We start from the raw sequence: 27,588 nt of genomic DNA on the forward strand, positions 1-27,588 counted from the left end.
AAACTGATATTCAGTACATTTTGTATGGACCGGTGGAATGTTTTCCATTACCAGAAACGCCTCTTGAACAATGACATATAGGAATATAACAAATAAGTCAAATCTTTACTTCATATAAGCTACAAATTCTAGGTGAAAACATTGGTTTTAGGGGATGTGTTTAATATTTAATATTTTATTTATTGGAAATGTTTCAAAAACTTTTTTATATTATTAGCTAGTAATATGCTTTTATATTTTAGATGATGTATTTGCTTGTAGTTTAAATATAATAAATAAAATATTAAATAAATTAAAAAATATGTTAATGTATTAGGATAGCTCACAAATTCAGGTTACCTTTATTTAGTATGACCTGTGAACATTTTGGCCAGGTAGCATTCTTATACTTAAAGGAAACCTACCATTTGATTTGGTGCATTATGAAGCAAACATACCTTGAGAATGCTGTAGCTAAACTGATGCAGGATCATATCTTGTTTAAACCTTCTGCTGAGTGGTTTTGCTGATAAAACAGATATAACATTATGATAATGAAGCTCTGTCACTGCTATGCCTGGTTCAGGGCTTCTCCTAGCTCATTCGATATTCACTGTAGGAGAGGATAATGTAATCACTGTTAACCCTGCCAGGCGGAATAATCAATTTCTGCACAATCCCCCAGCTGATGTGTATGAGTGATACAGCTCAGGTTGATTAGTCATGTCTTGATTAACCTCCATTTGTAATTACAAGCTCTGTGTAATGTGTTTATCTAGGCAGCTAGCCTGACCCAGCCTTCCTAAGGTCCTGAATGTTATAATCAGCTCAGGGATTAACCAAGATATGATCCTGCATCAGTGTAGCTACAGCAGTGTCAATGTATGTTTGCTTCATAATGCATGAAATCAAATGGTAGGTTTCCTTTAAAGAGATGGTGGAAAATTAATCTTAAAGATTTCTTCTTCTCAAATTCAATTTATTTGGGAAAGTCGTGGTTTTTAGGTTCCAAAGATTCTGTTATATCCTTATAAATCTGTACATTGTATAGATGTCAATGGAAAAAAATATTAATTCAGCCCTAGGCATAAATATATTTTATTTAAAATATATGCTTTCTCAGGAGAGTCAGAGCTCCAGGACATAAAAGTCACTTGTAGTCATTGAACTGGCCAGTGTGTGTGTGAAATACCTACATTTTTCACCTTTTTTTTTTTTTTAGAAATAAAATGAAATTTGTTCCCAGCCTCCTATTTTTAGTCCACCACTGTTAAAGGGAGCCTTAAGCTTTATTTGGTTACTACTGTTCAGCATATAATGCCATTTTGCATTCAGTATTCAGGTATTATAGAGCTCCATTTGAAGAATACTGTGAATCTCATGTGTCATGTCTCATCACTGTTCACTTTAATTCTGGTTTAAAAATAACACCAGTCATGAAGGTGTTCAGTGTAAACCCCTCCTTCCCATCATTGTTCATTAGTGATGAGGTCACTCCTAAGTCTGTAAGGTAATAGTGCTTTATTGGCTGAAATCCAGTAAGCATAACTGAGAACCTCATTCACTAAACATAGGCAGAAATATCAATGGCATTAAATGACATATAACAGCTTATATTTAAGGCCACCAACTCCAGTACTAGCACACTATTGGGATTTGGTCCACCTGTTGCCAGCAAGCTTCTCCAATTCTCTTATTTGTCCTGAATAATTTTGGACCTGATGGCTGTCAACCACAGGATAAAGCTGCAATATGGTGCAATATTTTTTGCATTGCTTGGATGTGTCCTCACCTGTGTAAGTACATTTGTGCCACTGTGGAAAAACCTGAACTTAGATCTGAATGAGATGGAGATCTGGAATACTGGGCTGTGGCAGACGTGTGTGGTGCAGGATGAAGGTGGCATGCAGTGCAAAGACTTTGACTCATTTTTGGCATTGCCATTCCCTCTCCAGATGGCAAGGATTCTGATGTTCCTATCTGACGGTTTGGGGATTATTGGGGTCATAGTTTCTACCATATGTTTGGAATGTCTCAAGTTCGGAGAACGAGACTCAAAAAGGAAGCTATCACTACTTGGTGGAACTTTACTGTTGCTGGCAGGCATCGCTGCACTAATTCCAGTTTCTTGGATAGCTTATGATACAGTCCAAGAATTTTGGGATGAGACAATCCCAGAAATTGTTCCAAGATGGGAGTTTGGAGAAGCTATGTTCATGTGCTGGTTTGGCTCTTTTTTCCTAATATTTGGGGGCTCACTCTTGTTTTGTTCAATCCCTTCTACAAATGACAAACCAAGTGTTAACTATGTGGATAAACCTATTCCTGGATATCCGTTATATCGACCTGCATCTGTACAAAGTAGACCGGATCTGATCATCTAAACATTATAAAACTCTGAAGACTTTAGGAATCTATAACTATATGCTATATTTAGAAAGACTTCTTCTAATAGGAGCAGTTTATACATTCCAAATAAGAATGGAGAAAGTATTTTGTATGTATCTATATTCATTTTAGCATGGTATAACATGGCTTTTTGGTAGATACATATCATATGTATGTTCATATCTGTGTAGGTTATTGTAACACTATTATTTATTGATCAGACACTAATGACATGTACATTGTAGTTATGGTTTATTATAACTGAAATAACTGTCCTGAAATTCAGACTTTGTGGAAATGTATACAGTTGCCTTTATCCTTTGTACATATAGTAAAATAAATTAATGTTGTTCCATCTCTCTAACACTAAACATAGGTCAGTCCTCCAATATTGTGGTAGATTTAATTTCCCAAACTCAAACAACAAGTAAAAGACACAATAAACACAATACCTTTTACAGCTTTCTCGTGTTGTCGTCTTCCTGCACTGCTGAAATTTAGGTCTCTTCTTGATTTTGCAATATTCAGTATGTTTGCCAACGCTTTAAAGGCGTGTGGGTCATAAAATCAGCAAGAACTTTCTTTGTTTTCAGTAAGTAGGTCCTACCTGACCCCCCTGCACTTACAGTAGATCAGTCACTTCAGATTCTGCAGAATATTTCATGACACGTACTATACACCAAATAGGCGTGTATGGCTTTGTTATATTAATCACGCACTGACAAGATTGTCTAGTATCTGCCATTCAGCGCAGGCATGGTTAATGGTTTTTATAAGGATCTTTTTACAAATGAGTCCTGACTACAATAGGTCTTTGGGAAGGCTATATAAACAGGCTGTAACCCTTTAAAGCTTCACAATGAGCGGATACATGATTGTAGTCACAATATATTTTTGAACATTTATTCAATTGTTCAATGGATAAATGCAGCCTATAAACACAGTAAAAGTCAGTAGTTAATAAGAAGATGCAAAATTGAAAATTGGGTTATATGCAAAATATGAAAGCTGCATTACTTTTGTCATTTCTGTGCAGATTTCTGCTTGTCTAGAAGGTCATGTAAAGTCTCCTGACTGATCTTGGCATTTCTGGTATTGCTGTATCAATGACTTGCTCAGAACCAATGGGCAGGGTCGGATTATCATTGGCACTCTTGGAGCACCAGCAGGGGGCCCCGACCAGGAGCTCTGACAGCTCTATAATAGTCTGGCTTCAGTATATAATCATGTGCATATATTTCTGTAAGACCTACATGCAAATGATTGTGCAAGCAGCACAAGTACTGAGTAAGAAACTCCTTTGACTTGTGGCCCCTTTAAGACACAGGAACGTGGTGACATATTGGCACTCCAGTATCCTGCAATGGAACAAGGTAATTTATTGTTTATTTTTAATGCTGCCAAAGTCAGGAGCTAAAATTTAGTAGGAGGTGGTGGTGGTGATGTATAATACATGAAAGGGATGCTGTGTATTGCATGGATTACTGAAGGTGGGCAGCTGTGTAATACATGGAAAGGGGGTGCTGTGTATTACATGGATAACTGAGGAGGCAGTTGTATAATACATTAAGGCAGGGCTTTGTATTACATTAATTAGTGAGGGGGCAACTGTATAATACATGAAGAGGTTGTGCTGTGTGTTATATGGATTACTGAGGGGCTACAGCTGTATAATACATGAAGGTGGCTGTGTATTGCATGGATAACTGAGGGGCTACAGCTGTATAATACATATAGGGGGCTGTATATTCCATGTATTACTAAGTGGGCCTACAGCTGTATGATACATATAATGGGCTGTGTATTCCATGTATTACTGAGGGGCTACAGCTTTATAATACATATAGGGGACTGTGTATTACATGTATTATTGAGGGGCTACAGCTGTATAATACATATAGGGGGCTGTATATTCCATGTATTACTAAGTGGGGCTACAGCTGTATAATACATATAGGGGGCTGTGTATTCCATGTATTACTGAGGGGCTACAGCTGTATAATACATATAGGGGTCTGTGTATTCCATGTATTACTGAGGGGCTACAGCTGTATAATACATATAGGGGTCTGTGTATTACATGTAGACAAAGTGACAGGCAGGGATAGGGACAGTCACTGGAATGAGAGTGTCAGAGACAGACAGTCACTGAAATGAGACTGCCAGCGACAGACAGTCACTGAAATGAGACTGAGTTTATTGGACATAATTTAGAAAGACCCTACCCTCTTGTCTGTATATCATCTCACAGTTGACAATACATATCAGATCTAAGTCAAAAAGATGAAAGATTTACCTGTAGATCTCATAGACCCAGATCTAGAGGAGGGTAAAGTTATATATATACATCTAATATATTAAGCTGAGTGTATGTGTGTGTATGTCCACTAAAGGAATCTGCACCATCGCATTTACAATCACCAAATTTTTGTTTATATGGGTAAAAAAAGACACTTGTCCATCAAGTTCAACTGAGGTAGGGAAGGGATTGGATGAGGAAGGGATTTATGGGAAACAATTCTATATAACATAACCATTAATGTTATTAAGGTGTAAAAAGGCATCTAGACCCTTCTTGAAGCTCTCTGCTGTCCCTGCTATGACCAGCGCCTGAGGCAGGCTATTACACAGGTTTACAATAAAGAAGCCCTGTCAGCTCTAGTGAACCTTGTTATCTCCAGACGGAGACAGTGCCCCCTCTTTTGATTTGATTTCATCTGGAACAACTTTCCACCATACATTTTGCATGGACCATTCATATAGTTATATAAATGAATCATGTCCCCTCTAAGTCGTCTCTTCTCAAGATACAGTATATATTTATGTAATTTCATAGGAAAAGATGATGGCTCCCAGTGCACCTAACCCCCTCCTAACATGTTCTATTGAACATTTCCTGGATTGTAAATTAGTTTATATGTATACATCAACAGGGCTTAACAATAGCCTGATAAATATGGTGAAATTCTATATACTTTATTCCAGCCTCACCTTCTTTGTTTTCTTCTACTATATTTTTCTTTTTTTATTGTTGTTGACTAAATGCTACATAAGGGCAAGAAATGAATCAACTGGGTCCTATAGATGCTAGCAGATACTCAGATATGGAGGCTAACCAGACCCACTAACTCACTTCTATCAAACTCTCGTTGATATTAGAGTCCTCCAATTACAACTCAGTTTTTTTTTACTTTTTTGCTGCATATTGCACTTACTTTTTGCATTACAATTTTCTCCGCTTAAAAAAAGATTTTGCCTTTCTATTTCCTTTTTTTTTTTGCCTTGTATCTTCTTCCCATAATGCCTCAGTACAACATCAAATGAGCGAGTGACATTACCATACTTGCTAGCTGGGGGTAGTATTCTGATTATTCTCCAATGTTCTCCTTAATCTTAAATCTTTCTATTTATAGCAGTTTTGTGTCTCCTGTCTTAAAAACTAAATAAAAAATAAAATCACCCCAAAAATCAACCTTATCACCATATGTTACTGTATAGTGTGTTAAAAAATGTTTTTTAAAAACCCACAAACCCACATGGGTATTGCCATGTCCATAGTGACCTTGGCTAAGCATATATTACATTAGCATACCCCTACTGTGAATGGCATCAAAAATAAAATAAATAATCCAAAATAGAAACTTTATTAATTCCTATCTCCCCAAAAAAATGTAAAAAGTGATCAAAATGTCAGATGCACCCCAGCCTAAGCTCTCTTCATACACAGTGGGTGTCGGCTGTATAATACAGCTGACACCTGCCTGTTACTGCCGCTGTTGGTGCTGGCACCGATTGCGGCAGTTAACCTGTTAAGTGCCGCGGTCGAACCTGACCGCAGCAGCTAACTTACCATTCTCTGGGCACCACCATCTTAGATGGCCGATCGCTACCCCCCCTGAAGTCATCAGAGGGCAGCAATCGGTTGTCATGGTAGCCTACAGTCTCATTGAGTAATGATCTCTTATAGCCAGCAGATGGTAAGCTATTCGAGATCAGCAGTAATATCGCTATTTACTGCAATAAAGTAGTGTTGCAGTATATAATTTGGGCAATCAGACCTTGTAAGGTTAAAGTACCCTGGAGGGTCTGATACAATGGTTAAAAAATGTAAAAAAAAACAAGAAAAAGTTTAAATCACCTCCTTTTCCTAGATCACATATAATAATAAACAGTAATAATTATAAACATAATATGTAACATAAAATGTATGTTCTATAAAAATATAAAAAAGAATATTTCGGAAGATAGCGCCCGAATTTCCAAATCGCCACTTTTTCCCCATTTTTCCATCCATGAATATTTTAATTAAAAAATGATAAAACAGTCATATGGGTCCTAAATTGATATAAATTAATTTGCCAGCATATACCACAAAAAATGACAGCTTACATAGGTCCGTTCACCAAAGTGTGAAAAAGTTATTAGCCTCAGAATGTGGCAAAATATTTTTTGTGTACACTAGATTTACCCGTATATACTCGGGTATAAGCCGAGGCCCCTAATTTTACCACAAAAACCTAGTAAAACCTATATTTTTTTACTCGAGTATAAGCCGAGTTTGGGGTTTCAGCACATCTTTTTGTGCTGAAGAACTAGGCTTATACTCGAGTTTAACCCCTTCCCGCCGCGGCCCTTTTTCGTTTTTGCGTTTTCATTTTTCACTCCCCACATTCAAAAATCTGTAACTTTTTTATTTTTCCATGTAAAGAGCTGTGTGATGGCTTATTTTCTGCGAAACAAATTACACTTCAAATTGGTGGTAATATTCCATGCCGTGTACTGGAAAGCGGGAATAAAATTACAAATGCAGTGAAATTGGTAAAAAAAAACGCATTTGTGCCTTATTCTTGTGGGCTTGGATTTTATGGATTTCACTGAGCGCCCCAAATGACTTGTCTTCTTTATTCTTTGGGTCGGTACGATTACGGGGATAACAAATTTATATAGGTTTTATAATGTTTTCATACATTTAAAAAAATTTAAACCAATATGCAGCAGACTTACCGGCTATGGAGAGGGCTCGGCCGCGAGCCTTCTCCATGCACCGGGACCCGGCATGTGACGTACTATTACATCACATGTGGGTAAGGGGATATATGGTAAATTTTTACCATTTTTATATGGTAAATTTATACTCGAGTATACGCTGACCCAAGTATAAGCCCACAAAACCTGGGAAAACCTATATTTTTTTTTACTCGAGTATAAGCCGAGTTTGGGGTTTCAGCACATTCTTTGTGCTGAAAAACTAGGCTTATACTCGAGTATATACATTTTAAAAAATCTAGTAAAACCTATATAAATTTGTTATCCCTGTGATTGTACCGACCCAAACAATAAAGAGAGAGTGTCATTTGGAGGGCAGAGTAAAACCTGTAACAAAGAGTTTACAAGAAAATGCCACAAATGTGTGGGTTTTTTTTTTAAAGCTTTCAAGTGTGAATTTTTTTTCCAGATTTTCTGTACATTGCATGGAATATTAAATGGTGCCACTAAAAAGTACAATTTGTCCCGCAGATAACAAGCTCTAACACATGTCAGTAAGCGTAAAAAAAAGTTAATGCTTTTGGATTGAGGGAGGTAAAAAAAAAGGAGACGCAAAAATGAAAAAAGGTTGTGCCCTGTAAGGGTCAAAAGACCATGTAGCAGAATCTTTTACCCTATTTTTTTACCCTAAAATGTGGCCACTGGAAACCACTACATTTTGTCAGGTTAAAAAAAAAGAGTTATGTCTTTGAGAATTCAAGCTCAGAAAAAGGAAAAAAGTGCTTTGTCCTAAAGGTCGAAATAGGCCGTAAGGTGATAATCACCAGTGAATAGGACATAGACTGCAGTTACATTGCCACTACGGATGAGCGTATCTATTTGCATTGTGCATATGGACAAATCTTTTTAAAATGGTGAAAAATCTATGGAAAATCTGTGTTTAAGAGGACTACAGAACATCTGGAGCGACATTGGTTCGGATTTGATTCAGACATTAATCTAATCTTTTGGAAAATCCAAATTTATGATGATTCGCTCAACTCTAATTGCAACATACACTCACTGGCCACTTTATTAGGTACACCTGTCCAACTGCTCGTTAACACTTAATTTCTAATCAGCCAATCGCCATGTGCAACTCAGTGCATTTAGGCATGTAGACATGGTCAAGACAATCTCCTGCAGTTCAAACCGAGCATCAGTATGGGGAAGAAAGGTGATTTGAGTGCCTTTGAACGTGGCACGGTTGTTGGTGCCAGTAGGGCTGGTCTGAGTATTTCAGAAACTGCTGATCTACTGGGATTTTCACGCACAACCATCTCTAGGGTTTACAGAGAATGGTCCGAAAAAGAAAAAACATCCAGTGAGAGGCAGTTCTGTGGGCGGAAATGCCTTGTTGATGCCAGAGGTCAGAGGAGACTGGGCAGACTGGTTCGAGCTGATAGAAAGGCAACAGTGACTCAAATCGCCACACGTTACAACCAAGGTAGGCAGAAGAGCCTCTCTGAACGCACAGTACGTCGAACTTTGAGGCAGATGGGCTACAGCAGCAGAAGACCACACCGGGTGCCACTCCTTTCAGCTAAGAACAGGAAACGGAGGCTACAATTTGCACAAGCTCATCGAAATTGGACAGTAGAAGATTGGAAAAACATTGCCTGGTCTGATGAGTCTCGATTTCTGCTGCGACATTCGGATGGTAGGGTCAGAATTTGGCGTCAACAACATGAAAGCATGCATCCATCCTGCCTTGTATCAACGGTTCAGGCTGGTGGTGGTGGTGTCATGGTGTGGGGAATATTTTCTTGGCACTCTTTGGGCCCCTTGGTACCAATTGAGCATCGTTGCAACACCACAGCCTACCTGAGTATTGTTGCTGACCATGTCCATCCCTTTATGACCACAATGTACCCAAAATCTGATGGCTACTTTCAGCAGGATAATGCGCCATGTCATAAAGCTGGAATCATCTCAGACTGGTTTCTTGAACATGACAATGAGTTCACTGTACTCAAATGGCCTCCACAGTCACCAGATCTCAATCCAATAGAGCATCTTTGGGATGTGGTGGAACGGGAGATTCGCATCAAGGATGTGCAGCCGACAAATCTGCGGCAACTGTGTGATGCCATCATGTCAATATGGACCAAAATCTCTGAGGAATGCTTCCAGCACCTTGTTGTATCTATGCCACGAAGAATTGAGGCAGTTCTGAAGGCAAAAGGGGGTCCAACCAGTTACTAGCATGGTGTACCTAATAAAGTGGCCGGTGAGTGTATAATAAACTACTCAATTCTCCTGACGGTGGAATATTTATACTTGTGCTGCTTTTTCTTATTTATTATGGAAACTAAATAAAAAAGTCAAAATTGATTTTACTGGATCTTTCTGTTGTGTTTGCCAACATGATATCAAGTTGAATCAATATAGAAAATAAAATACACATCTGCTTTTTTCCTCCAGCTGTTGCTATTTCTGATTCTGCTGTATTAGATAAGGACTCCATCTTTGGACATCCAGAATCATCTACTTTTTCATATTGTTTATTAATTTCTACTTCATGAACCATAAAATAGTCCTAAGGTCAAATTAATAATTACAATTTTATTTATTTTACAGTTTATGAGATAGTTCAGGTAAGTTATGGGAATTTCAGGAGGTCATGTCAGGACTGAAACTTTATTACTTCTGCCTCAGGTTCTGTATGTTCTAAACCTTGGGTACACAACCTGATATTGACACTGGAGCATGTAATTTGTGACTGATACCCAACTCCCAACTGACAGATGTTTTGCACCTCTATTTTAATATAAAAGGGTACAAGGAGATTAGGGATTTGGGTTCTGTATATATTCAGAACATGGGACAGAAGGAAAGAAAATTAGCCCCCCCTCCCCAAGTTAACTATTTGGAAAATTAATATTATTATCAAAACAGCAAAAGGGGTATTCCAGGAATCAGTATAATTAATATACAAATGGGCCAATGAAATATAAGCGAATATGTAATTCGTTATTATTTAAAATTTTGCTTCCCTTAGCAGAAAAACGTTGTAGACATACACTGTGATGGAGAATTAAAATGCTACTGGCCCTTTAATTAGTCCATTGATTTCCTTTGCACGGAGCAGACACAGGACAGAAGATGGCCACTGGTCACATGTCCTGCACCTATCTGGGCAGGTCATGTGATCAGCACTATGTTTGCTGTAGTCGGTTGATTGCAGTGCATCCACTATGGCCAGTGTTATGTTGAGACGTCATCTCAGTGAGGTAATGTGCAGTGATGGCAGTAACACATCACTACTATGGTAACAGAGCAGGGCAGTCTGTTACATCATCACTGTGAGCAGAGCCTGAGAGGGAGGAGGAGTTACTGAGAACTAAAGGATCATGGTATCTGTAGTCTCCAGTGGCAGCCATCTTGGTGATAACTTTAGAGAGGTCATAAAATTTTGTGTATCATAAAATCAAACTATTTAAGAACCATTTTGTGACTAATGACATTGCGTTTTTTCAATGTGGAGGTGGAGTTGGAACTACTATTTGCACTTCGTTTTCTTATAGGCGCTGTCGTTTGTGGCCATAACTTTCACTATACTTTCTATATTAACAGCACTATTTATAGTAAAATCAAAACTGCATGAATGTAATTCCTCTCTACACTCCCTATTAGGGCATAGGTAGGTCATATAAAGAGTTAACTTTATATAGGCTGTTGCCCGTTCCTGCACTATTTGTAATGAAAACAGTTGATCACCAGTGGTTACGTATGTCAATGACCCCTTAACAGTAGGTATCATTGTTTAATACTAAATGTTCTTCATAAATACAGTACTTGTCCTGTAGTGAGAGGTTTCTGGCCACATATTCGTAAATTCCTATTCTGATAAAATGGGAGTGGCAGTCCCAAAATATGCCTGATAGACTATTTTAGTCTACTGCTAATTGGTTCTTCATTACTGAGACTCTATCCTGTGCCCGGAAAATAGTATCTAGGTTTTGTATGTCAGCCCACCCCCTGACCCTTCATGATTGGTTCAAGACAGTTAATTTTGCTCTCCCGCTCAAAAAGTGGGTATTCATCCATAGAAAAAAGGAGAAGAAATTTCATGCTACATGGGACTGGTGGCTTGAGTCACCACTTATGGCCGCCCCTACAATCCCTGCTTAAATACACTAAGTGTTCAGGTAGGAGTAACCCATTCCCTACTGACCCTTGGGATGTTGGTGCGGAGCAGGCACATTATCAGGTGTCTTGTTCAATTTAGTTAAGCTTATCTTGTAATATTGAGATATAATGTTTCTCTTTCCTTTTCCAAACTTTTTTCTGGGTATATGACCCTTCATTGTGCTGATGTATAGGCTGCTTTTGTATGTGCTTATTAATATCATGGACATTTTGGTTTGCACTGTCCAGGAGATGATGACATGTAGGACAACTGCCGGTATTGTATTTTCTACTTGGGTCCTGCATGAGCACGTTCTGACTAACAGCTGCCATCTTCTGAGGACCACTTACCCTACGATGTCGGAGGTATAGTAGAAACTATGCGACATAGATCTTATTTATATAAGTGTTATCAGATGTAAGTGGAACATTCATTGACTGTTTATATCTTATGCAAAAAAAATTCTGAGACTATTAAACCAAAAAGTCTGTGACACTGTTTAGACACTGAAAATTTTAAAGACTAAAGGCAAATTTTATCTCTAAAGGAAATCTACCATTTGATTTTATGAACCAAACAAACCTTTAGAATGCTGTAGCTACACTGATGCAGAAACACATTGGGGCAGATTTACTTACCCGGTCCATTCGCGATCCAGCGGCGCGTTCTCTGCGGTGGATTCTGGTCCGGCTGGGATTCACTAAGGTAGTTCCTCCGATGTCCACCAGGTGGCGCTGCTGTGCTGAAGTTCCCCGAGGCCCGCCGGAATGCACTGAAGTACACCGACCTATTCCTGGTGAAGGTAAGCGCGAGTCCCGCGACACTTTTTTTTTTTAAAAATGTGGCAGTTTTTCCAAATCTGTCGGGCCCTTAGTAAATTACCTCCATTGTGTTTAATCCCTGAACCGAGTGGTTTTGCTGAAAAAACTATTATAAAATTATGATAATTAGGTTCTGTAGCTCCTGTACCTGGATCGGCACTTCTCCTCTTACCCTAATTATGCACTGCTCCAGAGAATGATGTAATCACTGTGTTGTCCCTGACAGGAATAAGTTATCAATCTGCGCACCATCTCCCAGCTGCTGTGTATGAGTGATCCAGCTCAGGTTGATTAGTCCTGTCTGGATAGTTCAGGAAGCTCAGTTTAATGTGTTTATGTAGGCACCCAGCTTTCCCAAGGTCCTCAATTTTATAATAGTTTTTTTTTAGCAGAACCACTTGGTTCAAGGATTAAACAAGATATGTTTCTGCATCCGTGTAGCTACAGCATTCTCAAGGTATCTTTGGTTCACAATTCATAAAATCAAATGGTAGATTTTTTTTGTTATTGAAAACAATAGGTTAAAATAAAATATGTTTGTATAAATGTTACTTTACTCATTGGTTATATAGGAACATCACTTATGGATTTTAATTTTTTATTTTTACTATCCAGTAATCCTTTACATATAGGACTATATCTACGTTCAGTCATAGTGTGTATCCTATTCATTCTTCAATGAAATACCATACATGCCACATTTTATATTGCTGTGCTACTTTTAATATGTGTTATATATATATTAAATAATTTTTTAGACAAATATTAAATATGCAATTATTTTACTATCTATTATCTACTAGTGCCAGCTCTTCTTTTACACTTTTTTGTATATCTTGTAGCTGTAGTACCAGCTATTGGCAGTAGCACAGTAGATATTGTCTTGTCTGCTTGTGTGAGTGCTCCCCGAAACAATTTTACTATATACATGAAACAGTTACTCACCTCTCCAGCGGGGCCGGCGTAAGGGGGCCACAAACTGGGCATTTGCCTATTTACCTATTGTCTATCATCTGTCCATCAATCAATTGATCTTCTATCTCTCATATCTATCATCATTCTAGCTATCTACATATAATTTACTTTATATTTATGTATCTATAAATCTATCTATCATCTATCTGTAAATCTATATCATCTTTCATATTTATCTTCGATCATCAGTCTACCTGTCTTCTGTCAACATTCTCCTAGAGTCCCATATAATAGATACTTACCATACTACTGCTTGTAACTACAATGTGTTATTATTGTGCAGGGTTAAAGGGGCCTCTGACTGACTGTGACTGTTCACAAAATAGTTTTATTTTAGGGCCCCGCTTTTAGTTTTGCCCAGGGCCCCATTTTGTCTAAAACCGGCCCTGCTCTCCAGACACACTGTAGGGTGACCTGGTCAGAAAGAAACATCATCTGTCCTCCCAGTAGTGTAGATCCACAGTTTTCAGCTACTGGTGCTGGATTTCCTGCACTGCCGCTTCTGACCCAACAGCTTCCAAGCCGGTGTCACATTATACACCCAGGGAGCCGGTAAACAGGAAATCTTTCTCCTCCATTCCTCTTAGGTATCTATTGCGCCTAAGGAGATACTAGGAGATTCTTATCATTTAACACTTTTTCCTTACTAATTTCTCTACAGACCTAATTTCCTATGCTACTCCAGGTCTTTCTTCTGTTCTCTAATTTTCTTTTTCTGATGGCCAATGTTAGTATAATTACTTTTTAAATTTGGGTTGCCAAGCTGTGCATTTTTCGTCTTAACCTACCGTATATTGTCCACATTTTTGTTAGATTTATGCTTTAAGCTTAATATAGACATATTAAACATATATAAAAGCACACCATAATTCTTCTTCACAGCAAACAGTTAACTAAAGTATGCTCTGAGTAACGCAGTTCATGTGTAATAGGATGACCATGTAGCTGTAGCTTGATGACACATGTGCTGTAAGTGTCTCTGTGTTCCAGGGATCAGTACATGGAATTATAAATGACCGCTATGCCATTCAATACTAAGCTATTAAATCTTCAAAGAGATAAAAACAAAACATGACAATCTTACGGGCGGTGTAAATTGGTCACAGCTTGACCATAAATATAAATTAACAACTAACTCATAAAATGTTTCAACCTAATAAAAAGGTATAATAAATTGAGTGGTGGGTGCTCCCAGATCCCTCCTTTTAAAATTAGGAAGAATTGTGCACTGCTGTCAACCTGCAAAGGGAGTCACATTCCCAATGGGCCATTTGCCTTTAGTACTAGGGAAACTACTTCTTTTGCTGTTGGCATGTCAGGTTCTTAATCCCACCCATTAAAAATGATTTGCATGTAGGAGAACGGGGATATTTCAATACAAATGAAATGAAGACTAACACAATTAATGATGTGTTATTGATGAGATGAGATCCAATATGATGGCCCTGACATCTTCTGTTGAGGCTGTGGCTAAAGATGTGATAGAACAATCCTTAAACTAAATCTGAGTGAGGTGAGTACCCCAAGGGACAACACATTAGAGTCAATAATTCCACTTCCCACAAACAGTTAACTATGATTAATTAACATCCCACTTCTGACCACTGTTGTAGACGAACAGGGATTTTTCAATATAAATATAAAGGATTGCACATATCCATCGACGCCCAGTGTCCATACATAGGCACCCATTATGGAAGCGGACTGATTGTTCCTCTAATCCAAAACGTGGAAAACATTATAACCTCAAAAACAACAGTACAGCACCCAATGGACAAGACTAAAATCAATAACTCATTTCCCAGAGTTAAACAAGCGTGGATCTTTACACGGCCACGTCACACTTCTGACGCTAAGTGGAGGTGAACATGGATTTTACAATACAAATATACACTGTATAATGAAGGACTAACACCATTAATGGGTAAAAAAAACCAAAGAAACATTTATTGGAATCGGCGGTCCCCGACTTTGACGACCCCTAGTTACGAATGGGCATCTCTGCCCATTGGGACCTCTGGTGAAGCTCTCTGGATGCTGGTAATTTATTGAATAATTTACTTAAGATCCAGTGTACTATGATCAGCATATGAGTTATCAAAGGTGTCTGCAATGAACCTTTTACCTGATTACTAGAGATGAGCGAACATACTCGTCCGAGCTTGATGCTCGTTCGAGCATTAGCGTACTCGTAACTGCTCGGTGCTCGGACAAGTATTTCGCCCACGCGAGAAAATGTAATCTCTCAGCGTTTAGATTTTTGGCGGCCAGAAACAGAGCGAATCACAAGCCAGGAGACTCTGCACTACACCAGCATCACGTGGTACACTTACATGTCGATAGCAGTGGTTGGCTGGCTTGATCAGGTGACCCTGGAATAGACTAGCCCCTGACCGCGCTGCTCGGATCATTCTCTGTCTGGATGCCGATAGGGAGAGAGCTGCTGCTGGTCAGGGATAGAGTTAGGGAGCTAGTAGATTACTGTTAGGCGGGAGTGATTCTACAAGAACCTTACTGTTAGGCAGGAGTGACTCTCCAAGAACCCAAAAGCCATTGTTAGGGCGACATTAGCGTTTTTCAAAAGTTAAAGTGACACACTCAGTCACAGCACAAAATCCTTTTGTGTGCTGTCAGTGTAGGTTAGAAACTAGCCATAGCAATCATCTTCTGTGGTTGCTGTCTGATTTCTTCTGCACGTTTTGTTCTATAAAAAAAAAAAAAAAGAATAAAAAAATTTAAAAACCACAAAAAAAACAAAACAAAATAAAAAAAAAAATAAATTACAGTTTATTTTTCTGTTTTGTCTATATAATAGACTTTAATTGGGAAAATGTTGAACACGAGGGTTAGGGGTAGAGGGCAAGGGCGTCCAATTACTGCAGGGGTCAGAGGCCGTGGTCCTGGGCGGGGTGAGACTCCACCTGCTGATGAGGGAGCAGGGGAACGCCGTAGAGCTACACTCCCTAGCTTCATGTCTCAGGTTACTGGGACCCGTGGTAGAGCACTGTTGAGGCCAGAACAGTGCGAACAGGTGATGTTGTGGATTGCGAACAATGCTTCTAGCCATTTGTCCACCAGTCAGTCTTCCACGCACTCCTCCAGCTCCTTAACCTCCCTCCCCTCAGTCTGCCCCCTCCCAGGAAAATTTGCCATTTGAGGTGGCATACTCTGAGGAACTGTTTTCTGGACCCTTCCCAGAGTCACAAACCACTTGTCAGGTTGCTGCTGAGCTCTTTCCCGATTCCCAGGTTTTCCACCGGTCTGTGGGTCATGGTGACCTTCTTGACGTAGTGGAAGAAGTGTGTAAAGAGGTGTCGGACGATGAGGAGACACGGTTCTCAGACAGTGGTGAAGATGTTGTCAGGGCAGGAAGTCTGAGGGGGGAGCAGACTGAGGGATTGGAGGATGATGAGGTGACAGACCCAAGCTGGGTTGATAGGCCAGGTGAACACAGTGCTTGTGAGACGGAGGCGAGTCCTATACGAGAACAGGTTGGAAGAGGCAGTGATGGGGCCAGATGGAGAGGCAGGGCCAGAGCTGGTACATCAGTGCCAAATGTTTCACGTAGTGAAGCTCCCGTGTCGAGGGCTAGATTTTCTGAAGTCTGGAGGTTCTTTAAAGAAATACCAGATGACCGACGGACTGTGGTGTGCAACCTGTGCCAAACCAGGATCAGCAGGGGTTCCACCAATACTAGCTTAACCACCACCAGTATGCGCAGGCATATGAATTCTAAACACCTCACTCAATGGAACCAAGGCCGTTCACCTCTGGCCGGGTCCACCACTGCTCCTTCCCCTGTGTCATTTGCGGCCTCTGCTAGTCAGCCCCCTGCCCAGGATCCCGGCACAAACACCTCCCGGGCGAAAGCCACACCTTCGCCTCCACGATCCTCCACAGCGTCCACCAATGTCTCCATGTGTAGAATCCAGCTCCCTATACCCCAGACGCTGGAGCGCAAGAGGAAATACAGTTGCACCCACCCACATGCCCAAGCCCTCAACGTCCACATCTCCAAATTACTCAGCCTGGAGATGCTGCCCTATAGGCTGGTAGAGATCGAGGCCTTTTGCAACCTCATGGCAGCGGCCGCCCCTCGGTATTCGGTCTCCAGCCGCCACTACTTTTCCCGATGTGCCGTCTCAGCCCTGCACCAGCACGTGTCAGACAAAATCATCCGTGCCCTGACCAACGCCGTTTCTGACAAGATCCACTTAACCACAGACACGTGGACGAGTGCTGCCGGGCAGGGCCACTATATGTCGCTGACGGCACATTGGGTGAACTTGGTGGAGGCTGGGACTGAGTCTGACCCTGGGGCCGCTCATATACTGCCGAGGATTGCGGGGCCTACCTTGGTCCAGGTCTCTCAGGCCTACTATGCCTCCTCCCACCCCTCCTCCGAATTACCATGCATGGGCATGGCGCCATCAGTCTGTAGCTCTAGGCACAGCAGCAGTCCCGTCACTAAGCCACAGCAGGTGGTGCTCAAACTGCTGAGCATAGGCGATAAAAGGCACACCGCCCAAGAGCTATTACAGGGCATCACTGCGCAGACCGATCTGTGGCTGGCACCACTGAGCCTGAAGCCAGGCATGGTTGTGTGTGACAATGGCCGTAACCTGTTGGTGGCTCTGCAACTCGGCAGACTGACACATATGCCATGCCTGGCCCATGTGTTAAATCTCATAGTTCAGCGGTTCCTCAAGACATACCCCAATCTGTCTGATTTGCTCACGAAGGTGCATTGCATCTGCGCGCATTTCAGAAAGTCCAGCACAGATGCTGCCACTCTCAGGGCAGCGCAGCGCCGCCTCCAACTGCCCGCTCACCGACTGTTGTGCGACGTGCCCACAAGGTGGAATTCAACATTAACCATGTTATCTAGAGTTTACCAGCAGCGCAGAGCGATTGTAGACTGCCAGATGCCATCTTCTACCAGAACTGGTAGTCAGGTCAGTCAGCTTCCTCAAGTCTACAATGAGGAGTGGACGTGGATGTCTGATATCTGTCAGGTGCTGAGTAAGTTTGAGGAGTCAACACAGATGGTCAGTGGCGATGCCGCCCTCATCAGCCTCACCATCCCGCTGCTTGGCCTGTTGAAAAACTCTCTGGTCAGCATGAAGTCGGAAGCTTTGCGCATGTCACAAGAGACGGGGGAAGAAGATTCCCTTGTTGATAGCCAAAGCACCGGTCTGTTTCTCAGCGCATATCGGAGGAGGTGGAGGAGGATGAGGAGGAAGAGGAGGAGAATGGCCAGACAGAAAGAAGAGGGGAGCATTGCTCAGTCCTTAACTGTTCAGCGTGTATGGGCAGAAAAAGAGGAGTTGGAGGAGGAGGAAATGGAGAGTCAGGCCAGTGAGGGGAGTGAATTCTTGCGTGTTGGGACTCTGGCGCATATGGCAGATTTCATGCTAGGCTGCCTATCCCGTGACCCTCGCGTTCAAAGAATTTATTCCAGCACCGATTACTGGGTATTCACTCTCCTGGACCCACGGTACAAGCAAAGTCTTTACACTCTCATCCCTGGAGAGGAAAGGAGTGTGAGAATGCATGAATACCAGCAGGCCCTGGTGCAAAAGCTGAAACATTATTTCCCTTCTGACAGCGCTAGCGGCAGAGGGCGTACTTCTGCGGGACAAGTAGCGAGGGAGAGTAGGCGAGCAGGCAGCTTTTCCAGCACTGGCAGGGGTACGCTTTACAAGGCCTTTGCCAGTTTTATGTCACCCCAGCAAGACACTGTCACCTGTCCCCAGTCTCGGCAGAGTAGGGCTGATCTTTACAGAAAGATGGTGAGGGAGTATGTAGCTGACCATACCATCGTCCTAAATGATCACACAGCTCCCTACAACTACTGGGTTTCAAAGCTGGACATGTGGCACGAACTTGCGCTGTACGCCTTGGAGGTTCTTGCCTGCCCTGCCGCTAGCGTGTTGTCCGAGCGGGTTTTCAGTGCAGCTGGTGGCATCATCACCGATAAGCGTACACGCCTGTCGACTGACAGCGCTGACAGGCTGACACTTATCAAGATGAATGAAGCCTGGATTCCTCATGATTTCCATTCTCCACCAGGTGAGAGCAGCTCAACCGGAATAATGTTTGCACTCCCCCTCATTCTCCTCCTCTTTGTACACCAAAGCAGAGGAAACTGGCTATTTTTTGCCAGGGCGAACTGGCTCTAGCTATATTACTCTATGTATTTAATTTTTCTGGAGGGCCACCTACCCGGTCCTCTGTTTTAAACAATTTTTGGGAGTGCCACATACAGGTTCTCTATATATTTAATTTTTCTGGAAGGCCACCTACCCGCTCTTCTGTTTTGAAAACTTTTTTGGACTGCCACATACAGGCACTATCCAAATTTAATTGTCTCCATAGCAGCCTCCTCATGTCGTCTTTATAGCTGCCTCCACACGTTGTCTCCATTGCTACCTCCACACGTCATCTCCATAGCTGCCTCCATACATCGTCCCCTTAGCAAACGAGCTGTGTCAGTCAGAATTTTGGGATGTTTTAACGGCTTCCACATCAAACTTGTTAACTTTGTCGCCACCCTGCTGTGTTATCCACAAAATATACCGCCAATCTTTTATCATTGACTGATATTATTTCAGCGCTTCTTGCGCATCTGTTTACGTTCCCCTCCCCCGCCAGTTACCAGGCCAATTACTTACAAAAACAGTACTACACTTGATCTTATACAAAAGGTTCTTAGAAGTGCTGTTTGTAGCCCCTGCCTGCTTTGAAAATTATAATTTTCTCAAAGTAAATGCTTCTGGCCCCCGGGCCCATTTTGGGTGGGGAGGAGCCGAGAGGCAGGGGCTTGGCCAGGCGAAAGCTCGCCTGGCAGCGGACCAGCAGCTCCATCCCAAGATTAGGCATCCTCCTGTCCATTTCGCCTCCACGATCCTCCATAGCGTCCACCAAGGTCTCCATGCGCAGCATACAACTGTCTATACCCCAGACGCTGGAGCGCAAGATGAAATACAGCACATTGTCCCCTTAGCAACAAGCGGTGTCAGGCTACATTTTTGGGTGGTTTACCGGCTGTGATTTTCTGGAGTTTTATATGGGTCACTCATTTTGATAATGGATGCAAAGCTGTATGACTGAGTGCGCGTCCCCCCCCCCCCCCCATGCCTCCACACGTCGTCTCCATAGCTGCCTCCACACGCCGTCTCCATAGCAGCCTCCACACGTCGTCTCCATAGCAGCCTCTAGAAGCCATCTCCAAAGCTGCCTCCAAAAGTCGTCTCCATAGCTGCCTCCACATGTCATCCCCTTAGCAAACTAACTGTGTCAGGCTCATTTAATACGTTAGGCTCACCAGATACGTTATGGAACTTGGTCACTATGTCGCCACCATGCTGTGTTATCGACTAAATATACCGTCAACCTTTTGTTCACATAGGAAATCATTTCAGCACTTCTTGCTCACCTCCTTTGGTTCCTCTCTGCCACCCATTGGTTTGAAGCCTGAGTCCATTTAGGGTATGTCGCCATGACACTCTCAAGCCTGCCGCTGTTGCCGCTGCCTCTGCATGCCGTCTTCTATAGTGTCAGGGTCAATTATTGGATGTTTTAGATGCTATCTAGCCTCATTCGGTCACTCTGTCATGGCCATGCTGTTGCCCATAATTTTGGCATAATGGTGCGATTAAGCAGCCTCAGACCTCAGAGGCATCCATGCATGCTGCCCCGGTTTCCTGTCCATTTCCGTGGTGTTTCCATCATTTTCTGAGGTTTCCAGGTGTTTGGCCAAGCTTCCCTGTGCAGAGCCTTGGTCCCCTTGAAAAATGCTCGAGTCTCCCATTGACTTCTATGGGGCTCGTTATTCGAGACGAGCACTCGAGCATCGGGAAAAGTTTGACTCAAGTAACGAGCACTCGAGCATTTTAGTGCTCGCTCATCTCTACGGATTACCTGATGGTAGATGACTATTACATTCCTCCCCGTCCAGTCCCAGTATGTTACAAGCTTAATTTCTTTGCATTGTTGCATTTTTGTAAAAAAATAAGTTTATAAGATATGCAAATTAGCCAGTTGTGCTCTGCACAGCACCATCAGGCTCCACCTTATTCTCTTTTCTATTCTCACCAGCTCTCCGAATGTGGCTGGCACAGGCCCTGGCGAGCATAATTTATATTACAGTGGGGCCTGATAGTGCTCTGCCCCAGGGCTTTCATATAAGTTTTTTGGAGGGTTCTAATAAAGCTAGCAGTGTAACACTGCTACATCGGAGGTAGCACTAGGCTAAAGTAAACAGCTATAACAGTTATCACAGGTGTCTGGAATGAAGCTTTATTGTTAATCATAGAAGTGAAAACTGTTTAAAATCCATTATAAATGTGTTAAAGTTTTTAAAGTACAAATTATAAGAGAATTCTGTAATAAAAACAGATTAATAAATCTGCCCCAATGTGTATCTACTGCACATGATGTATATATACTGTATGTGCATGTATATGATCTGTATATACTGTATTTGACTGCACTTTATAATTGTAATGCCAGTCATTTTTTTTTTTGATCTTTGTGACATTTGGATTTTAAAAATGTTGGGTTGTCATAAGAACCAGAATTAGCAATAAATCTTAATTACAGACATCTTTGATAAATGTTATAACAGTTTGTAGTAACCTAAGGCTATAGTACAGTAAATTACCAACATCCAAAGGTGAGTTTGTAACTAGGGGTTGTCTGTAAGTCGGGTGTTCTTAAGTAGGGGACCGCCTGTATAGACATAAGGGGGAACTTGTGCCAGAATTCTGGTGGTTGTGCACCAAAATAGATTTCTCAAATGCCTTGTACCACATTTATCAAGGATTTTAGACTTTTTTTGGAACTTTTCAGACGCGTCTAACAAAGGGGTGTGGTCACTGCGAAGTAGGCGTGGCCTCATGAGAAAGGGGCGTGGTCTGTAGGAAATTGTCGTGCACCCAAACTTCTGGCACACAGTTTAGATCAACTAAAAGTAGGACCCAACAGTCTCATACTTCACCAGAATTCATCATCACAGTGATAAATCTGGTGCAGCAAAGACAAGTGTTTTCCAGCTAGAAACTGGCAGAACCTGAGACACATTGTTCAATACCCCCCATAATAGAATTATTCTTCCACCATACAGCTGGCATAGTTTTGGCAGTGCATTCTCTGCTGACACAGGAAAAATGTGATCATTTGTGGCTTTATAAAAAGATGCAGTCTGCCTGCTTGTTTATGGGGCCATCTCTGTTTCGTGTACATTAATCAGGGACATATTTTCTAATGGTTTTTGGGTACAAACCCTTACTAAATACCGTATTTTCCGGACTATAAGGCACACATAAAAGCCTAGGATTTCCTTAGAAATCCAAAGTGCGTCTTATAGTCCGGTGCGCACTATGTATGGAGGAGGGCAGCGGACCCTACTTACATAGGTCCACGCTACTGGAGACCGGAGACAGCAGATCTCCAGCGGGAACTGCAGACCACGCGGCACGAACAACTTCTGCCGCGTCGGTCTGCAGTTCCCGCTGGAGATCTGCTGTCTCCGGTAGCGGGGATCTATGTAAGTAGGGTCCGCTGCCCTCCTCCACCTGAACGGACCCCCTTCCCCGGAGACCGCTCACCTCTTGCCGCTCTCACCTCCGCTCCGTTTTCTGCCACACCCCCGGACCTCCGCCATGCCCCCGGCCACCCTGCACCTTATAGTCCGGTGCGCCTTATATATGGAATTTTTCCATATATAAGGCGTTTTCTACTAATGCGCCTTATAGTCCGGTGCGCCTAATGGCCCGGAAAATATGGTAAATAATAAATGATAGCTATTCTTCCTAGAATCATAATTAGGTGTCTACAAAAATTGCTGTTACCTTCCACATGTCACTTATTACACATGCTACATGTTACAGCTTTGGAATCCTCAGTAAACGGTTACAAATAAGCCCGAGTTTTATTTTACTCTATTATTCTTTACTGTTATGTTTCATCTCAGGAAATAAACAATACGTAGGTTCGCAATGAAATGAAGATATAAAATTTTACAGCAAAGGCTAAATGGAAAATTAGATTCCAATCTTTCCATAGTTCCTCTAGATTGAGGTCTAAGTTCTCCTTTCTCCTACCTACGGAGTTGTACAACCAGCCCTTGTCACAGATATGCAATACCATCATGTCTGGTTCACTATACCTTATATTTACATTCTATATCATCTCACCCCTTCACATTCCTCAAACACTACAGTGGCCCATACCAAGACACAATGGCTTCAGGTTACAGTATAGATTTCCACAAATGCTGGTCCTGTCGCTGCCATTGTAAAGTGAAGCCACTTTTAGCAAACAATATGTCAGACTGCAGATCTGTGACACGTGTAATAACCAGGGAGATGCAGCCAATCCAGACGGGCATTTCATAGGTAAGCTCCGGCAGCTCCCTGGTGGACATGTTTTGCTTCATCGTTATTATCTACCCGCTAAATTTCATTATGTCATAGGGCCTCATGCTTGATTTCAAAGGAGCTGCATTACAAGGTAGCTTACAAAGTTTCCTTATGCCATCCTGGAAAACTTTGCATTTTTTTCCCAAATTAATTCGACTAATATATATGAAGAACATAATGTCCAATATACATGGTTACTTATCTACGAGAGTTGCTTTTATTAAATTGCTATAAGCATAGGATAGTCTCCTGAAATCTACTCTGTAAGGCCACAATCACACGAACAATTGGCCGCCCTGCTGTAGTACGGCGGGCACACATCGGTGCGCGGGAGAGCGCTGATCGCCCCCGCCACCCTCCACAGTGATACATGGTCACGGTGCCGTAATATCGGGAAAGATAAGACATGTCCTATCTTTTCCCCCGTAATGGTACGGTACCACACATGTGCTCTGTGCGCCCATTGCCGGCCTATGGGGGGACGTGAATGTAGCCTTAGTGATATATATACGTTTATGCGTCTTTGATATTAATGAATCCTTCTTTGGATACATTTATTTATATACTTATCCTATAGGTATTATATAAAACCTTCATTAAATGTTTAATTAGAATGCTATTTACTAGTGCCAGCTCTCTAATTTGATTATTACTCATTTCCTAGCTGTAGTACCAGCTTGAGACTGTAGCACAGTAGATATCAGAATCAATTCTGTGTGACTGTGAAGGGAGCCATCTAGAAGGTTTTAAATGCTTGTTGTACCTGGAACTGTGCGCTCCAAAGGATATGTCTACTTTGTTCTTTGGTTTGGTACAATCACAGTGATACCAAATTTATACAGTATAGGTTTTAGTGTGTTTTATTACATTTTCGCATTGTGTACGAAAATCTAAATTGTTTTGCCATCTTCTGACCATTATAACTTTTTCATACTTTAGTGAGGTGTCATTTTTTGCGAGATGAGCTAACATTTTCATTGCTAACATTTTGAGGACTGTGCGAACTTTTGATCACTCTATCAAATTTTTTATATTATGTAAAATGGTGTAAAAGACAATTTGGTGCTATTTCTGGAAATAATCATTTTTAAAGTTTGGGCATTTTGGGATGTCACATTTTGTGACTTTTACTGTTTATTTAGTTTTATATCAGTTCTAGGAAAGGGGAGTTATTTTAATTTTTGAATATTTTATACATATTTTAAACTTTAATTTTTTTACTATTTCTTATAACCTTTTGGGTAATTTAATTCTAGATAGTCTGATTGTTTCTACCATATACTGAAATGCTACTGTGATGCAGTATTTGGAGTTTTTACATAGTATTCACTACAATGAGCCCCTGGTTCGTTGTAACGAATCTTCAGAAACCATGCACCCTTGGGTATGATGAAGACCTGAGGCTCAAGTAGCAACAGATTACTGTCATCTGGGGATGGGGGGAGGTTCTTAACACCGTGGGAGTTAGCTGTATGAAGAGCAATGTCTGGTGATGTCAAAGAGTTCAATAATTCAGGCAGTCATTGCCAGCAGAGAATAATAGATATAGTATAAGAAATTAACATTTTTTTTACAATTATTTAATGTATCCAAATAATTTTGGGCCACTGAAATAATGGGATTGTGTTCATAAAATGTGAAAAACTAAAGTCATTTTGTTCAACCCACTGAATTAAAGGTGAAATTCTGAACTTCATTGTGGAACAGAACCAAAATTAGAAAATCTCTGCACAAATATTTATGGACCTAACTGTAGGTGATTTGCATTGAACCAGTACCAGGATGCTTTGTCATGGTGCAGCATCAGCAATGAAGAGCAGGTGTTGCTCCATTTGGCTCCAGGACCCCTTCCCCAAGCAGTAGAGGAGCCACAAGGAGAGGCAAGTAACTTTTTATGTCTAGTCTGTTTTCACTTATAATGTGGCTCTGAGCCTATAATAATTTGTCTGTGTTAATTTATTGCCCTTTATATATTAATCTTGAGTCTATATTAATTTGGCATCAAACGATTCATGAAAAGCTGAACATAAAACATGGAAAACGGAAACAATATTCAGGATATAAAAAAACACTCCAACACCATTTATTTTGTTAAAAAATTGTATTGTTTTGTTCAAATCATTGAGACACATGGAAAGTGCAGAGACAACGTTAATCTATGTGACGGTAGCATTTCCATAGTATTACTGACAAAGACACAATGGGAAACATACACACATTCAGTACTTAACCCGATTACATTTGTAGTTCAGTTCTGAGCATTTCAGCTTCACAACAATTATGGAGGATACAATACTTTGATTTCATCAAGGTGATAACAATTTGATCATTTGGCTAAACATAGAATATTTTTTCTGACATGTGGCTGTAATACTAGGAATTGGATATATATATAGATATATTTGTAGAAAGAACGAGTACAATGAATACTAAATAGCCTTTGATAAGAATAATTAAATAGTGAAAAGTTTACACATCCTCCAAAACAGAACAAGGCAACGTATGGTTCTCCACACACATAGCGGCAATAAGACCAGCGCTGCCACCTACTTGCTAAGTGAATATGACGGCACTTGAGGAGCTAGGGTTTCCCTCTGTGGTCTACAAGGCACTGAATAACAGGTTGGAAAATGGATCTAAAAATATAAAGAATCTTTGTAAAAACTAAACAGAAGTTCTTATTCCGAGCTCCGTTATAGCTGGTGATTATTGTAGTAATAAAAGTCTCAAATGGTGGTCACCTAACTTTGGCAATAAAGGGTTTAGGGTTTATAAGAATGTCTTATAGCAGAAAACCCTGTTAGTACAGTCCCATAGTTTTACATTCAATGTTATTGGCCTTAGTCCTGGGGTTGACCACTTTGGAAACTTCTTGGTGGGTTTTGCAGGATTTGTGATACCTTTAAATCCAACTTGCACTAAGTTCAACATTAAGCAATATGGACACAAATGTTGCCGACATTAATTCCACAAATAGGAAACAGACAAATTCATACCAACGGGCTCCTGCAGGGCTGTGGTTTCTATTGATTCAGGGGCGAACTGACAAAATTTAGAGCAGGTCCTATTCCAACCAATATTCTTACCTTAGCTTACACATGGGCTTCGAACAACTGACCACAGATCTGCTGATTGCAGCCCGAGAGATGCACAATGTGCGGCCTGACTGTCATCAACGGGTAAGTAAGATGGCAATAGAAAAAACTGCCCAAACGTCGGTAAGAATAGGACCGGCTCTATCTTGCGCGTCCCCAGCAGTTAGCTCATCCTCATCACGACCATGAGGATGATACCACACAATATAATGTGGTCGTGTGGGAAACGCAAAAAAACTGCCCAAAATCAGAGACGTTCAGGGAGGTTCTCTCTTGGGATACCAAGGACTTAAAATCCACATCAACTTTTCATGAAAATGGCTGACTGCTGACTGTTTACATATATAAGAGATGTCCAGCCATCTTATGTCTGAGCTGGATAGATGATGACAATTGAAGTATTTGGGGCACCACAGCCTTAAGCGGGTCATACTGTTGGTCAAGAACTTGGTGCCCAAAATAGGTGCCAGGAAGTCTGGGCCATCTCAGTAATAAGAGAATTGGTAATCCTTCTTCTACCTCATATGTAGTTACCGATATAAATGAATACGTCATAGAGGCGTAAACAGCACTGGCCTGAATCAGCTAGTCACACAATGCACTAGAAACCACAGTTGATGCAAATATTAGGAAAAAAATTACATATTAAACCATATAGAAGGTGACAGACAGGTTTATAGAAAATCATGACTGTCCCAGTGACCCAGTGGGGAATATCCATAATACAACATGGAAGAATACAATGATGA

General features: G+C 41.2%; 1 protein-coding gene and 1 long non-coding RNA gene across 2 annotated transcripts; both read left to right on the top strand.

Moving 5' to 3' along the window:
- The first annotated feature begins 1,523 nt into the window (after window positions 1-1,523).
- LOC140076690 (claudin-22-like) lies at window positions 1,524-2,830 on the top strand. Its single transcript, XM_072123343.1, has one exon. It carries the CDS (start codon window positions 1,701-1,703, stop codon window positions 2,361-2,363), a length of 663 nt encoding a protein of 220 aa, XP_071979444.1. The 5' UTR covers window positions 1,524-1,700; the 3' UTR covers window positions 2,364-2,830.
- A 781-nt stretch (window positions 2,831-3,611) lies between these two features.
- On the top strand, window positions 3,612-27,588 carry LOC140076719 (uncharacterized). The gene is made up of 3 exons (XR_011849644.1): window positions 3,612-3,740; window positions 11,773-11,889; window positions 25,423-27,588. It is a non-coding gene; the product is annotated as an uncharacterized lncRNA (long non-coding RNA).

Source organism: Engystomops pustulosus, chromosome 1, assembly GCF_040894005.1.
Source record: "Engystomops pustulosus chromosome 1, aEngPut4.maternal, whole genome shotgun sequence".
Taxonomy (NCBI): Eukaryota; Metazoa; Chordata; class Amphibia; order Anura; family Leptodactylidae; genus Engystomops; species Engystomops pustulosus.